Source organism: Piliocolobus tephrosceles, chromosome 21 (genome assembly GCF_002776525.5).
Source record: "Piliocolobus tephrosceles isolate RC106 chromosome 21, ASM277652v3, whole genome shotgun sequence".
Taxonomy (NCBI): domain Eukaryota; kingdom Metazoa; phylum Chordata; class Mammalia; order Primates; family Cercopithecidae; genus Piliocolobus; species Piliocolobus tephrosceles.
The window spans coordinates 10,428,720-10,445,639 of record NC_045454.1 but is presented as its reverse complement, the minus strand read 5'-3'; the positions used below and the strand labels follow the sequence as shown (position 1 = coordinate 10,445,639).

The following is a 16,920-nucleotide window of genomic DNA, read 5'->3' as shown; positions in this document are numbered from 1 at the left end:
CTGATCCGCCTGCCTCGGCCTCCCAAAGTGCTGGGATTACAGACATGAGCCACCGCGCCTGGCTTTTTTTTTTTTTGAGACAGAGTCTTGCTCTTTCGCCACGCTGGAGTGCAGTGGTGCGATCTGCCCGCCTCAGCCTCCCAAAGTGCTAGGATTATAGGTATGAGCCACCATGTCTGGCCAGAGCTATAAAATTATTTAATGCGGCCGGGCGCGGTGGCTCAAGCCTGTAATCACAGCACTTTGGGAGGTCTAGACGGGCAGATCACGAGGTCAGGAGATCGAGACCATCCTGGCTAACATGGTGAAACCCCGTCTCTACTAAAAAAAAAATACAAAAAACTAGCCGGGCGAGGTGGCGGGCATCTGTGGTCCCAGCTACTCAGGAGGCTGAGGCAGAATGGCGTAAACCCAGGAGGCGTAGCTTGCAGTGAGCTGAGATCCGGCCACTGCACTCCAGCCTGGGCGACAGAGCGACACTCCGTCTCAAAAAAAAAAAAAAAAAAAATTATTTAATGCTCCGTCTGGGTAAACTGACTTTGAGGAAAATATTCAAAGAACCAATCCAAAAGAAAACTCAACATGTACAAAGTTGTTCACAGAAACACTTTAACAGTCCAAACAGCAAGAATATGGTCTAACAGTCCAATGGAATAGCTATTTCAGTGACCCTCAGTATGAAGGTCTGCCTTCAGTATGAAAGCAAATACACCAACTCTTACAACTTAAATGAAATTACATACTTAATATTATCTCTGTAAGACTATGTATGTCTGACTTCACCTATGCGTTTAAAAATTTATAAGTGAGGTCAGGCATGGTGGCTCACACCTGTAGTCCCAAGCACTTTGGGAGGCCAAGGTGGGCAGATTGCTTGAGCTCAGGAGTTCGAGACCAGACTGGGAAACACAGTAAAACCCCTTCTCTACTAAAAATACAAAAGTTAGCTGGGCATGGTGGCACACACTTGTAATCCCAGCTACTCAGGAGGCTGAGGCAGGAGAATCACTTGAACCTAGGAGGCAGGAGTTGCAGTGAGCCGAGATTGTGCCACTGCACTCCAGTCTGGGTGAGAGAGACTCCGTCTCAAAAAAAAAAAAACAAAACAAAAAACCAACAATGAATATCTCTCCAGTGCTTTAAGGTCTATGAAGTGTGTTTACAATAGTTCCTTCTTTCATTTCACTCTGGGGGGAGGCAGAGAGGATGTTATGGTCCATCTGCTTTATGGATAAAGACACTGGGGTCTAAGAAGGTCTGACAACTAAAGATCAGAAGGGACAGGACCCCAGTTCATTCTGGAAATGTGAAATCAGCCTCTAGGGTGTGGTAATGGGAAGGAAAGTCTTTAGTAAATGCTAACATCTGCCCACACACTACGCAAAAGATAAGGATATCCCCAAACACCTAAGTTTCTGAACATTATTCCCTAGAATGAGTGTTCTGTTTCCTTTACTAAGAATTGGGGGCCAAGAGTGGTGGCTCATGCCTGTAATCACACCACTTTGGGAGGCCGAGGTGGGAGGATCAGTTGAGGTCAGGAGTTCACGACCAGCCTGGCCAATATGATGAAACCCCATCTCTACTAAAAATATAAAAATTAGCCGGGCATGGTGGTGGGCGCCTGTAATCCTAGCTACTTGGGAGGCTGAGGCAGGAGAATCACTTGAACCCGGAAGCCAGAAGTTGCAGTCAGCCGAGATTATACCACTATACTCTGCCTAAAACAAACAAAAAAAAAGAATTGGGGAACAATTCCCAAGTAGGAAAAAAGGTGACTGTTCTCTAAGTCACCTGTAGGAGGGAAAAATTTTCTTAACCAATCCATGCAGAATCAGTCCCTAGCTGGCCACAGAAACTGTCGAACATCCTGCAGGGCCTTTCTACCCAGGTGACAGCCTCACCTTGTAAGGATGCCTGAGACTCCGAATCTGCATACTCCTCCAGCAGCTTCACAGAATCACTGTCCTTTCCTGAGTACAGGGATAGGGTGTCTAAGTTGTCCTCCAGCACCTCGCTGGACATGTCAGGCGTTGGGAGGTTGGGGTCCGGGTCCAAACCACTCAGGCCAGCATAGAGCAGGTCTCGCGTGTTGGGACCCAGATCCCGGTTGAGGGTGTCACTGCAGTTGAGCCCTTGGCTCTCTGAAAATGAAGGGAGGTGCATTTCTGACGGGAGGGCACCCTCGTCTCCAAGGCTGTACTGGTCCATGGCTCTTCACTGCCAGGTCCTGGCCAAGAGCTACTCTCCGGATAAGCATAACCATGTAAGGAGACAGGGAGGAGAGAGCCCTTGATGGCAACTAATTCCTGAAAATGAAGCAGGAAGAATGAAGGTTATTAGGTGGCAAAACAGCATTATGGGCAGAGCACAGACTTGCAATTCAAGCAGACCTTGATCTGGGTCTGTTCTCTGCCCCATAACAGTCATGTGGCTTTGGGCAAGTCACTTAAGCTCCACGAGCCCCAGGTGTCTCATCTGTAAACTGGGTGTAAGAGTACCTCCTTCATAAGGTTGTTGTGAGGAATAAGTAAAAGTACTTCCAGCAACATGGTGGACTGAACTGACCTCTTCCTCCAGCTATAAACATTTACATGTGTAACAAAAGATAATTTTTTAACACATAGCCTCGGTCAAAAGACAGGAAAAATCCCAAGTGCCAGCAGCAACAAGAAAACTCAATGCTGGAAGTGTAAGCTCACGTAGGCCCCAGGGGAAAATCAGAATCAGATACAGGGCCTAGAGCCATTTGTCTAATATGGTGGCCACTAGCTCCATGTGGCTCTGAGGTACTTGATTTTTCTTTTCATTTTTTACTGATATCAAATTAAAAATGGATATTTTTTTAAGATATGGGGTCTCACTATGGTGCCCAGGCTGGTCTTGAACTCCTGGGCTCATGCGATCCTCCCACCTTGGCTTCCCAAAGTGCTGGGATTACAGGCATGAACCAACACACATGGCCCTGCGAAGCACTTGAAATGTGATTGGCCCGAATTGAGACAGGCTGTGAGTGTAAAATATAACCTGGATTTGGAAAACTTAGTACCAAAAAAATGTCAATTTAATAAGTTTCTATATAGATTAAATGTGAAATGATAATATTTTTTCTTCTTTTTTTTGAGATGGAGTCTCATTCTGTCGCCCAGGCTGGAGTGCAGCAGCGGGATCTCGGCTCATTGCAACCTCCGCCTCCCAGGTTCAAGTGATTCTTCTGCCTTAGCATCCTGAGTAGCTGGGACTACAGGCACACGTCACCACACCCAGATAATTTTTGTATTTTTAGTAGAGACGGGGGTTTCACCGTGTTTCCCAGGCTGGTCTCAAACTCCTGACCTCAGGTGATCCACGTGCCTCGGCCTCCCAAAGTGGTGGGATTACAGGTGTGAGCCACTGCGCCCAGCCTGCAATGATAATATTTCCTATATAATGGGCTAAATGCAACATGTTATTAAAGTTAACTTCATCTGCTTATCTTTTTAATGTGGCTTCTAGGAAATTTAGATTATACATGGCTCATATTCTGTATTATTGAATGCTGCCCTGGAGGCTGGGACCTGGGATGATAACAGACATGTGGGAGAAGGAAACAGGGCCTTGAGTTCCCAGGAAACGGAGGCCTGGCGCCCTGGAAGAGCTAAACCATCCACAGGAAAACTAAATAAATGAAAAGAAAAGCTTCACGCAAGCCTAGAAAAGCACCCCCAATAACTAGAAAAAAATAGCACAGTGAGAGATGACAAAGCCGAGCATTCTATGAGTCTACAAAAGAATGATAATTACCCTGATGGCAAACTTCTCAACAGAAACAAGCCTCGAAGATAAGAATAAGAATATCATCAATGGGCCGGGCGCAGTGGCTCAAGCCTGTAATCCCAGCACTTTGGGAGGCCGAGACGGGCGGATCACGAGGTCAGGAGATCGAGACCATCCTGGCTAACATGGTGAAACCCCGTCTCTACTAAAAATACAAAAAATTAGCCGGGTGAGGTGGCGGGCGCCTGTAGTCCCAGCTACTCGGGAGGCTGAGGCAGGAGAATGGCGGGAACCCAGGAGGCAGAGCTTGTAGTGAGCCGGGATCGCACCACTGAACTCCAGCCTGGGCGACAGAGCAAGACTCCGTCTCAAAAAAAAAAGAATATCATCAATGGACTAAGGACAAGTCAGCCAGCACTGAGCTCAACATACAGGCATGAGAGAGGGAGGCAGGAGGCGGGGTGCCAGGGTTCACACCTGTAACCCCAACACTTTGGGAGGCAGAGGAGGGATGATTGCTTGAGGCCAAGAGTTTGAGAGCATCCTGGGCAACACAGCAAGACTGGCTTCTATAAAAAACTAAAATAATAGCCAGGCGTGGGGGCGTCTATCTGTAGTCCCAGCTATTCGGAAGGCTGAGGCAGGACCATCACTTCAGCCTGGGAGCTTTTAGACTTTTACACACAAGGCCTAAGAATCTACCTTATAGACGCTGGTCCAAAAAATGACTAAAAGTTTTGAGTCATTTGGGGAAAAAAAAAAAGAGAGATGATGATAACTTCATACTTTTAAGTTTGCACACTAAAAGAATCTAAGTATAACCACCAAGAGAAGAAAAATAAACCACGTGAACATCTAAACTAGTAGAATTTATTCCCCCCCAAAATGGGTGGCGGGGGTTGGGGGAGCAGAATTTACTTTAAAATACTGCAGGGAAAAGAGAGAAAAGACTCATAGTACTGTAATTGGGAATTAAAGCGGAAACACATCACTAATCACCTTAGCAAAAATAAAAAGGATTATAAAAGAATACTATAAACAACTGTATCAGATAATTAAAAAATTAGATAACTTAGATACATTAACTTAGTTATTTAAATTAGATACAACAAATTAGATAACAGATTAAAATGGGCAAATTGCTAGAAATATACAAATTACCAAAACTGACTCAAGAAGAAACAGAATTTCTTTCTTTTTTTTTGAGATGGAGTTTCGCTCTGTTGCCCAGGCTGGAGTGCAGTGGCACAATCTCGGCTTGCTGCATCCTCCGCCTCCTGGGTTTAAGCAATTCTCTGCCTCAGCCTCCCGAGTAGCTGGGATTACAGGCACCCACCACCACAACCAGCTAATTCTATTTTGTATTTTTAGTAGAGACAGGTTTCACCATCTTGGCCAGGCTGATCATGAACTCCTGACACTGTGATCCACCTGCCTCAGCCTCCCAAAGTGCTGGGATTATAGGCGTGAGCCATCGCGCCCGGCCAAGAAACAGAATTTCTGAATAGACCTGTGAGAAATAAAAGACTGGGTCAGGCACAGTGGCTCATGCCTGTAATCCCAGCACTTTGGGAGGCCGAGGTGGGCAGATCACCAGAGGTCAGGAAGTTGAGGCACAGGAATCACTTGAACAGTGGTTGTCTGTCTGTCTGACCTGTCAGTGGCTCCCTGAAAGCCTAATGCAAAGATCTTGCCTTTTTTGTGCCTAACTTGGAACTCTCTGGGGTGCAGTGTGGCTACGTGTAGGGCGTTTGTTACAAACATTAAAGTCAAATGAATTAGAAGCTGCAGCCTGGCACAAAAGATATTGACTGGGGCAAACAACTGACATGCTAAAAGCCAGGGAGGAAAAGCTGGGAAGTTAGAAATAAAGGCTTTGAAAAGTAAACCAGGTGCAGTGGTTCATGCCTGTTTTCCCAGCATTTTGGGAGGCCGAGGCAGGTGAATCACCTGACATCAGGAGTTTGAGACCAGCATGGCCAACATGGCAAAACCCCATCTCTACTAAAAACTCAAAAATTAGCTGGGCATGGTGTCAGGTGCCTGTAATCCCAGCTACTTGGGAGGCTGAGGCAGGAGAATCACTTGAACCTGGGTGGCGGAGGTTACAATGAGCCAAGATTGTGCCACTGCACTCCAGCCTAGGAGACAAGGGCAAAATTCTGTCTCTCAAAAAAAAAAAAAAAAAAAAAAAAATCCACATTGGCAGTTTCTTATAAAGCTAAATATAGTATTTTTTTCTGCATCTATTTGATGATTGTAATATATATATGTATAAAATCTTATCATGCAATCCAGCAACTATACTCCTAGGCATCCAACCAACTGAGCTGAAAACTTCAGTCCACACAAAAACCTGCACACACATGTTTATAGCAGCTTCGTTCATAACTGCCCTAAACTGGAAGCAATGAAGACATCCCTCAATAGGTGAATGGATCAACAAACTGTGGAACATCCAGACAATGGAATGTTCTTCAGCAATAGAAAGCAATAAGCTATCAAGCCACAAAATGACATGGAGGAACCTTAAATGCACATTGCTAAGTGAAGGAAGCCAGTATGAAAACATGACATACTGAAAAAAAAGACAAGACTACATACTGTGAGACTCCAACTATACCACATTCTGGAAAAAGGAAAACTATAGAGACAATAAAAAGATCGGCAGTTGTGTGGTTTGGCGGGTGAGGAGTGAAACTATTTTTGCATGATAATCTAATGGCGCATATCTGACATTATACCATAGTCAAAACCCACAAAACTATACCACACAGAGGCTGAGCTCTGGCTGGGTGTGGTGGCTTACACCTGTAATCCCAGCACTTTGGCCCAGGAGTTGACACCAACCTGGATAACAAAGTCAGACCCTGTCTCTACGAAAAAAATAAAATTTTCATTAGCCAGGAATGGTGGCACATGATTGTGGTTTCAGTTACTTGGGAGGCTGAGGAGGGTGAATCGCTTGAGCCTGAGAGTTGGAGGCTGCAATGAGCTATGATTGCACCACTGCACTCAAGTCTGGGCAACACAGCGAGACCCTGTCTCAAAATAATTAATTAATTAAAAAAAAAATTTAAAAACCCAAACGAATAAAAAAAGAGCTTCCACATATTCCTGGGAATTTAGAAGGCGTCATCTCAGGGTGGGCACATGTTTGGAAAGGACCAGAGAAGGCTTCCAAACTCTCACCTCTCGCTGACCTTCGCTCTGTGCAGGCAGAGTGAAGGCGAAGGTAGGGTTGTTAACCGCCTGCCTGAGTGTGGAAGGAGTGCTGCGCTGCAAGTACTGGAAGCTTTTTGGTTTTGTTTTCTGTTTTGTTTTTTTTTTTTTTTGCTCCAGGAGTTTAAGGCGATCTCTGCTAAGTCACTAGCTGACCACTAAACTAACAGAACAGTCTACTGACCACATCCCACAAAGAACACAGTCTTTACAAAAATAGCTTAGAAAAGCCACTAAACAAACAGTTACAACCCACAATAAGCAGCAACAACCAAGCGTGAGGACAGGGAAGAAAGGAAAGATCCCATTCCCAGAGTGACCAGATTGCAATATGCAATACTGCATAAAACGCTGGGCGCGGTGGCTCATGCCTGTAATCCCAGCACTTTGGGAGGCCGAGGCGGGTGGATCACCTGAGGTCAGGAGTTCAAGACTGGCCTGGCCAACAAGGCGAACCCCCGTCCCTACTAAAAATGTAAAAATTAGCGGCCGGGCGCGGTGGCTCAAGCTTGTAATCCCAGCACTTTGGGAGGCCGAGATGGGCGGATCACGAGGTCAGGAGATCGAGACTATCCTGGCTAACACAGTGAAACCCCGTCTCTACTAAAAAATACAAAAAACTAGACGGGCGAGGTGGCGGGCACCTGTAGTCCCAGCTACTTGGGAGGCTGAGGCAGGAGAATGGTGTAAACCCGGAAGGCGGAGCTTGCAGTGAGCTGAGATCCAGCCACTGCACTCCAGCCTGGGAGACAGAGCGAGACTCCGTCTCAAAAAATAAATAAATAAATAAAAATTAGCTGGCTGTGGTGGCAGGCACCTGCAATCTCAGCTACATGGGAGGCTGAGGCAGGAGAATCGCTTGAACTCGGGAGGTGGAGGCTGCAGTGAGCCAAGATCATGCCACTGCACTCCAGCCTGGGCAACAGAGTAAGACTGTGTCTCCAAAAAAAAACAAAAACAGGCCGGGCGCAGTGGCTCAAGCCTGTAACCCCTCCACTTTGAGAGGTCCGGGAGGGTGGATAACTTGAGGTCAGTTGCTCAAGACCAAAGTGCTGGGATTACAGGCCATGAACCACCGCGCCTGGCCTAAAAATCGTTATTTATTAAGCACTTTCTCCACGTTGGGTATCATACCAAGTGCTTTATGTGCATTAACTTTACTTCTCACAAAAACCTAGGTTGTAGTGTTACTTCCCTTTTACAAATAAGGAAAGAGAGATTAATTTGTCCAAAGTCAAAACCTAACAGCCAGATCTTAAACCCAGATATTTTGACATTAGCATTAATGGTCTTGCCCATTACACAGTACTGATTCCCTATAAACTAAACTGTATACTGCACTGCTCCTATTAAACTACAAAACACATAAGGTGCTGGGTCAGGGGAAGAATGTCTCTGGACTCCCCAAGGCTGTATCACCTGCTTTCCAATATACTCCCATAGTCCATAGAACAAATTGGTCGGGTTACTACCTCAGACAGACAAGCCAAAAATCCAAAAGCCATGCTTTGATATTTATATCCTTCTCCAGACAGTAAAGCAAAATCCCCTCTGCCGATACTGAGCTTCCTTTTATTCCGTCAACAAATCAATTCAACAAGAGTTTTAGCACCTTCTAGGTACAAAACTCCCTGCTAGTCCTTGCGAGGCAGAGTTTACGGTCTCCTGCAACCCGGCAGACATTCCCAAGGACTCAAATACTCTTTCCAAGAATTTTATCACTTTGTGTTTTCATTTAAATGCTCAACATCTGTAACGATCAGGGAAATGCAAATCAAAACCACAGCGGCATGATACCACCTTACCCCTGCAAGAATGGCCATAATCAAAAAATCAAAAAATAACAGATGTTGGCATGGATGTGGTGAACAGGAAACCTTTCTACACTGCTGGTGGGAATGTAAACTAGTACAGCCACTATGGAAAACAGTGTGGAGACTCCTTCAAGAACTAAAAGTGGGGCCGGGCTCGGTGGCTCAAGCCTGTAATCCCAGCACTTTGGGAGGCCGAGACGGGCGGACCACGAGGTCAGGAGATCGAGACCATCCTGGCTAACACGGTGAAACCCCGTCTCTACTAAAAAATACAAAAAACTAGCCGGGCGAGGTGGCGGGCGCCTGTAGTCCCAGCTACTCGGGAGGCTGAGGCAGGAGAGAATGGCGTGAACCTGGGAGGCGGAGCTTGCAGTGAGCTGAGATCCGGCCACTGCACTCCAGCCCGGGCGACAGAGCAAGACTCCGTCTCAAAAAAAAAAAAAAAAAAAGAACTAAAAGTGGAACTACCATTTGATCTAGCAATCCCACTCCTGAGTCCTGAGTATCTACCCAGAGAAAAAGAAGTCATTATACGAAAAAGATACTTGCACACACATTTAGAGCAGCACAATTTGCAATTGCAAAAATATGGAACCAGCCCAAATGCCCACCATCAATCAAGGAGTGGATAAAGAAATATATATATATGACGCAATACTACTCAGCCATAAAAAGGAACGAAATAATGGCATTCGCAACCTGGATTGAACTGGAGACTATTATTCTTCTAACTGAAGGAACTCAGGAATGGAAAATCAAACATCGTATGTTCTCACTTTATAAATGAGAGCTAAGCTGTGAGGATTAATGGCATAAAAATGATACAATGGACTTTAGGGACTCGGGGGGAAAGGGTGGGAGGGGGTGAGGGATAAAAGACTATAAATTGGGTTAAGTGTATACTGCTTGGGTGATGGGTGCACCAAAATCTTACAAATCATGACTAAAGAACTTACTCATATAACTGAATACCACCTATTCTCCCAAAATCTATGGAAATAAAAAATTAAAAAAAGAAAAACCCAGTACATCTGGATCATTAGAGGACTCCCTTGTAACTGAGTACTACCATGTGGTTTCAACGCCTGAGTGTGTTTATGATTGTACTCATGCCAAAAAGGACTACTTTAATTGCTTCAGGCTAACAAGAAGAGGATGGAGGGGGATTTAGCTCATAATAAGGCCTTTGGGCTCTACTAGAGGCCAGCTGGCATCACAGTACAAACGAAGGTTTTGCTGCAGTTCAAATTGAGACAAGGGATGGGAGAATTGAGGCCTCATAGGGCCTGCTAAACCCAAAAGGGCCCAGGGTGGCAGTCAGCAAAGTAATTGTTTCAAGGGGCAGTTAAGTTTCAGGAAATGGTATCCCGCTCATTAAATTAATGTTTGTAATTCAAATTACATCGGTTTGGTAGATTTGTTTGTATTTAATTTATAAAATGATTTTGGCTTTATAGCTGCACAGGAGATGTACGCTTTAGGAACTTATGCCTTGTTCTATCATCATTGATGCCTTAATAGTTTTAAAACAATTTAAGTCAACATTGGGGATCCGAAGTAATTTTTAATTTTTTTTCTTTTAAAGAAATGCTATCAGCCCGGCGCAGTGGCTCACATCTGTGATCCCAGCACTTTGGGAAGCTGAGGTGGGCGGATCACTTGAGGTCAGGAGTTCGAGACCAGACTGGCCAACATGGTGAAACCCCGTCTCGACTAAAAATAACAAAAATTAGCCGGGCATGGTGGCGAGTGTCTGTAACCCCAGCTACTCAGGAGGCTGAGGCCCAAGAATCTCTTGGACCTGGGAGCCAAGACTATGCCACTGCACTCCAGCCTGGGTGACAAAGTGAGACTTCATCTCAAAAAAAAGGCCATCATTCCATGACTGGTGGGGGTGGGGGGAATCAAAGGATTCTCCTATGAAATGCTACGACCCTTTGGGAAAGTAACCTACCATAAGATTCTAGACTGTAGAAGTAAATCCACAATAGGTAAATAATATTTACTGTGGTGTTGTTTGGAGGGGAGGGATCAATCTGAATGCCCATCTGATTTACAAATATATTTCATTTAGTCTGCAATATATTTAAATATGTTTCAATTAGTTATTCAGTTAAAAAATAGATGGGGCCAGGTACGGTGGCTCACACCTGTAATCCCACCAGTTTGGGAGGCCAAGGCGGGCAGATTACCCGAGGTCAGGAGTTCAAGACCAGCCTGACCAATATAATGAAACCCCGTCTCTATCAAAACTACAAAAATTTGATGGCCGTGGTAGCGCTTGCCTGTAGTCCCAGCTACTCAGGAGGCTGAGGCAGGAGAATTGCTTGAACCCGGGAGGCGGAGGTTGCAGTGAGTCGAGATCATGCCACTGCACTCCAGCCTGGTGACAAAGCCAGACTCCATCTCAAAAATAAATAAGTAGGCCGGGCGTGGTGGCTCAAGCCTGTAATCACAGCACTTTGGGAGGCCGAGATGGGCGGATCACGAGGTCAGGAGATGGAGACCATCCTGGCTAACACGGTGAAACCCCATCTCTACTAAAAAAAAAATACAAAAAACTAGCCAGGCGAGGTGTTGGGCGTCTGTAGTCCCAGCTACTCGGGAGGCTGAGGCAGGAGAATGGCGTGAACCCAGGAGGCGGAGCTTGCAGCGAGCCGAGATAGCACCACTGCACTCCAGCCTGGGCGACAGAGCAAGACTCCGTCTCAAAAAATAAAATAAAATAAAATAAATAAATAAGTAAATAAAATAAAACAAAAAACAGAAAAATAGATGAAGAGAGCACTAGAGCACCACTATCCAAAAGCACTTCCTGTGTTACTCAGCCTGCACTGCCCAATACTGCAGTCTCTAGCCACGTGCAGCAGGTGAGCACAGAAATGCAGTGTTACTCAGCCTGCACTGCCCAATACCGCAGTCTCTAGCTTATGTGCTCAGCAGGTGAGCACAGAAATGCAGCTAACACCCCGAGGAACTAAACTCTTTATTTTACTTTAGTTAAATTTATTTATTTATTTAGAGACGAAGTCTCACTCTGTCACCCAGGCTGGAGTGTAGTGGTGCAATCTCAGCTCACTGCAAACTCCACCTCCCGGGCTCAAGTGATTCTCCTGCCTCAGCCTCCCAAGTAGCTGGGGATTATAGGCGCCCGCCACCATGCCCAGCTAACTTTTGTATTTTTAGTAGAGATGGGGTTTCACCATGTTGGCCAAGCTGGTCTCGAACTCCTTACCTCAAATGATCAGCCCTCCTCGGCTTCCCAAAGTGCTGGGATTACAGGTGTGAGCCACCGCGCCCAGCCAGTTAAATTTAAACAGGTACAAGCGGCTAATGGCTACCACATCAGACGCTGCAAATCTAGAGATTTCTCATTCAAGTTAGGCTTTCTAACTTCTACTTTAAAATCTGAAAGAAAAAATCAGAAGATCTGTCAATGCTGAGTCCACATTCCTGCAAGGCAACAATTGGTTGAGCTGAGAAGCTGCAGCCACCTTTAGACAGGGCATGCAATGCTCCACTTTGCCACAGCCCCCACCACTCCCTGTTCTCCCACAGTCTCTCAGCTCACTGATTTCTGTGCCATGCCAGGCCTCTGGAGGCATCTGAGCTTATGACCCTCCAAATGAAACCCTCCAAACTCAGGCTTACATGTCACCTCCACTATAGAGAACACTCCCAACATAACAAAGTCTGAGATTAATTTCTCCCTCCTCTAAACCCTGACAAGCACTTGTGTAACAATCCACTTAACATTTATTCTAAATTATCTAAGAAGTTAATCATCTTTAAAGTTCTATTTTTCCCAGACTCTGAGCTCTAGGATGGCTGGGACTCGGCATTAGGTGTCTAAACTTCTCACAGTATCTTGCCTAGCACAGAACTTTGATCACAGAAGGCTCTCAGCATCCTTTGCATTCATGAGTGACAGAATACCATTGTGCCACCTCTTTTCCTCTTTGAAAAGCTCCAACCACTGTTCTGCCACCATTTCCCCCACCTCCCAAGCACCACCTTCTACCTTCTCTCTCTGCATCCATGTTACCAAGGAGAGGGTCATCAAGTCTGAGTAACAGCAGGTGCTTGGGAGTTGAGACGACAGACTTGCAGCTTTCACCCTAGCTATGCAATTTCCTTTATTTTATCTTATGCGTTCTTATCTTATTTTATTTTATTTTATTTTTTGAGACAGGGTCTCACTCTGTCATCCAGGCTGGAGTACAGTGGCACGATCTTGGCTCACTGAACCTCCACCTTCTAGATTCAAGCGATTCTCCCATCTCAGCCACCTGAGTAGCTGGGCTTACAGGCATGCACCACCACACCTGGCTAATTTTTGTATTTTTAATAGAGACAGGGTCTCGTCATGTTGGCCAGGCTGGCCTCGAACTCCTGCCTTCAAGCAATCCACCCTCCTTGGCCTCCCAAAGTGCTGGTATTACAGGCTGGAGCCACTGCACCCGGCCTGCAATTTCCTTCCTTATTTTCCCACCCCATTTTTTTTTTTTTCTCTGAGTCGGAGTCTGTTTCTGTCACTCAGGCTGGAGCGCAGTGGCATGGCCTTGACTCACTGCAACCTCCGCCTCCCGGGTTAACGTGATTCTTCTGCCTCAGCCTTCCGAATAGCTGAGACTACAGGCGCACGCCACCACACTCAGCCAATTTTTGTATTTTTAGTAGAGACAGGGTTGCACTATGTTGGCCAGGCTGGTCTCAAATTCCTGACCTCATGATCCACCCACCTCAGCCTCCCAAAGTGCTGGGATTACAGGCGTGAGCCACTGCGCCCGGCCTCCACTCCAAATATTATTGTAAACTACAGATCCATTTTGTTTGGCCTACACAGTGTTTCCACAGATTGGAGTAGTCACCATTTTTTTTTAAATGGGGAGATTTCACCCTCCTATATGGACTTCTCGTTTCTCTTGAAAACGGTTAGATTTGACATTCCTTCACAGTTAACAACAAGGTTAACGAGGGACGAATGGCATCTCTAGAAAGGGCTTACAGTCTCCAGTTTTCCCAGCCCTCACTTATCTTCCTGCCTGGCCCTTATAATATTCATCATTGAATAATAACAGTGAACATTTATTGAGGCTTTATGACATGCCAGGTATTCCTGTAATCACTTATATATCATATTTAATTCCCATAATACTTCTTTGAGGCTTATACTGTATCATTAACCCTATTTCACCAATGAGGTAAATAGTCCAGAGAAGTTGAGTAACTTGCCCAAAACCAGAATTAGGATTCAACCCTGGGTAGTCTAATTTTGAAACCCTTACCCTTGGCTACTCCACTATGCTATTATTACACACTTGAGACTGGGACTCCTGCTTCACACTCCGTGCCTACATTCTTAAGTAGAACAATCAATAAAGACTTTCAGCTGGACAAGACAGTTCTCAGCTGTGATCCCAGCACTTTCTGAGGCCTAGGTAGGAGGATTGCTTGAGTCCAGAAGTTCAAGACCAGCCCAGGCAACAAAGTGAGACTCCCCCACCATCACTACAAAAAAATTAAAAACTAGCCAGGTGTGGTGGTGCACACCTGTGGTCCCAGCTACTCGGGAGGCTGAAGCAGAAGGATTGCTTGATGTTGGGAGGTCGAGGCTCCAGTGAGCCATGATCACATCACAGCACTCCAGCCTGGGCAAAGAGCAAAATCCTGTCTCAAGAAAAGAAAGGAGAAAAGAAAAGAGCAAAGCAAAGCACAAAGACTCCCTCCTACAGTCATGTAACCAATATCTAATCTTAACCAGAAGGTAAAGTGGTTTTCTCTGGCCGGGCACGGTGGCTCATGCCTCTAATCCCAGCACTTTCAGAGGCCAAGGCAGGCAATTCAGTTCAAGACTAGCCTGGTCAACATGGTGAAACCCCGTCTCTATTAAAAATACAAAAAATAGCTGGGCGTGGTGGTGCGCCTGTAGTCCCAGTTACTTGGGAGGCTGAGGCAGGAGAATTCCTTAAATCCAGGAGGAGGAGGTTGCAGTGAGCTGAGATCATGCCACTGCACTCCAGTCTGGGTGACATAGTGAGACTCCATCTCAAAAAAAAAAAAAAAAAAAAGAAGGAAAAATCAGAAGGATACTTTCAAAGGAAAATCCATACACAGTTAACTGAAGTAGGAAAAGACACATCAAAGTTTCTCCCCAAAAGTTGATCCTAGCAGAATATGGAAACAAACCCTAAAACCTAGAAGAGCAATTTTCATGGTTAGGTGAATGGGGGGACCCTTTGGGGTCCTCAAGAATCTTTTGGGGAGTCTGCCATATCAAAACTATTTTCATAATTACATTCAGACATTATCTGCCTTTTTCACTCTCAGTGAAGCTTTCCAGAGGCTACAAGACATGTGGTATCTCAAGAGACTGAATGAAGAGGTAGGGAGGAGAATCCAGATGACTATGAAAATATAAATCAATACCACTCGTCTAAATTTTTCTGAAACAGTTTTTTAATTTAAAAACTCCATTTTGGGCCGGGCGCGGTGGCTCAAGCCTGTAATCCCAGCACTTTGGGAGGCCAAGACGGGCGGATCACGAGGTCAGGAGATCGAGACCATCCTGGCGAACACGGTGAAACCCCGTCTCTACTAAAAAAATACAAAAAACTAGCCGGGCGAGGTGGCGGGCGCCTGTAGTCCCAGCTACTCGGGAGGCTGAGGCAGGAGAATGGCGTAAACCTGGGAGGCGGAGCTTGCAGTGAGCTGAGATCCAGCCACTACACTCCAGCCCGGGCGACAGAGCAAGACTCCGTCTCCAAAAATAAAAATAAAAATAAATAAAAATAAAAAGTCCATTTTGGGCGAGGCGCAGTGGCTCACACCTGTAATCCCAGCACTTTGGGAGGCCAAGGCAGGTGGATCATGAGGTCAGGAGATTGAGACCATCCTGGCTAACAATGTGAAATCCTGCCTCTACTAAAAATACAAAAAATTAGCCAGTCATGGAGTCAGGCACCTGTAGTCCCAGCTACTTGGGAGGTTGAGGCAGGAGAATGGCATGAACCTGGGAGGCGGAGCTTGCAGCAAGCCGAGATCATGCACTGCACTCCAGCCTGGGTGACGGAAGTCCATTTTGGCTGGGAGTGGTGGTTCATGCCTGTAATCCCAGCACTTTGGGAGGCCAAGGCAGGCAGATCACTGGAGGCCAGGAGTTTGAGACCAGTCTTGCCAACATGGTGAAACCCCATCTCTACTAAAAATACAAAAATTAGCCGGGATGGTGGTAGCCACCTGTAATCCCAGGTACTCAGGAGGCTGAGGCATGAGAATCGCTTGAACTTGGGAGGTAGAGTTTGCAGTGAGCTGAGATAATGCCACTGCACTCCAGCTTGCGCGATAGAGCAAGACTCTGTCTTTAAAAAAAAAAAAAAAAGCTCATTTTGTTATTTTGTTTATATATAATGGGTTTATTATTGCCCTTCTAAAATCAATTAAATATTTTGAAAGTTTATTAGTTTAAACTTCTAACACAGCAAATACAAGTAGATAAAGTTTACATAAACAAAAATTCTCTACAGCCTTCAATAATTTTTAAGTGCAAAGGAGTCTTAAGAGCAAAAGTTTTAAATTAGCCAGGCGTGGTAGCACGTGTCTGTAGTCCCAGCTACTTGGGAGGCTAAGACAGGAGAACTGCTTGAACCCGAAAGGCAGAGGTTGTGGTGAGCCGAGATTGCACCACTGCACTCCAGCCTGGGAGACAGAGCGAGACTCCATCTCAAAAAAAAAAAAAGCAAAAGTTTGAGAACTGCTGTTCCAATAAGTAAAAGTCCTGCATGTACACATATGCCCAAGCAGACGTGCATCTAAGAGAAAGTAAACCAAAACTGAAAATTCCAAAGTGGTGGCCGGCAGGCATATGTTGTAAGTTCCCTATGCTGCCTTTTTTTTTTTTTTTTTGAGATGGAGTCTCACTCTGTCACCCAGGTTGGAGTGCAGTGGCACGATCTCTGCTTGTTGCAAGCTCCGTCTCCCAGGTTCAAGCAATTCTCATGCTTCAGCCTTCCCAGTAGCTGGGAGGGACTACAGGCACCTGCCACCACGCCCAACTAATATTTTGTATTTTTAGTAGAGACAGGGTTTAACCATGTTGGCCAGGCTGCTTTCAAACTCCTGACCTCAG

General features: G+C 45.6%; 1 protein-coding gene across 1 annotated transcript in view; it reads right to left on the bottom strand.

The window, feature by feature from the left end:
• The window catches only part of ZNF541 (zinc finger protein 541), a 34,661-nt gene extending 32,450 nt beyond the window's left edge, over window positions 1-2,211 (bottom strand). Inside the window, exon 1 of the mRNA XM_023182631.2 lies at window positions 1,905-2,211. Coding sequence (XP_023038399.1) covers window positions 1,905-2,211 — 307 coding nt within the window. The remainder of the gene's footprint in view (window positions 1-1,904) is intronic.
• Window positions 2,212-16,920: the final 14,709 nt, after the last annotated feature.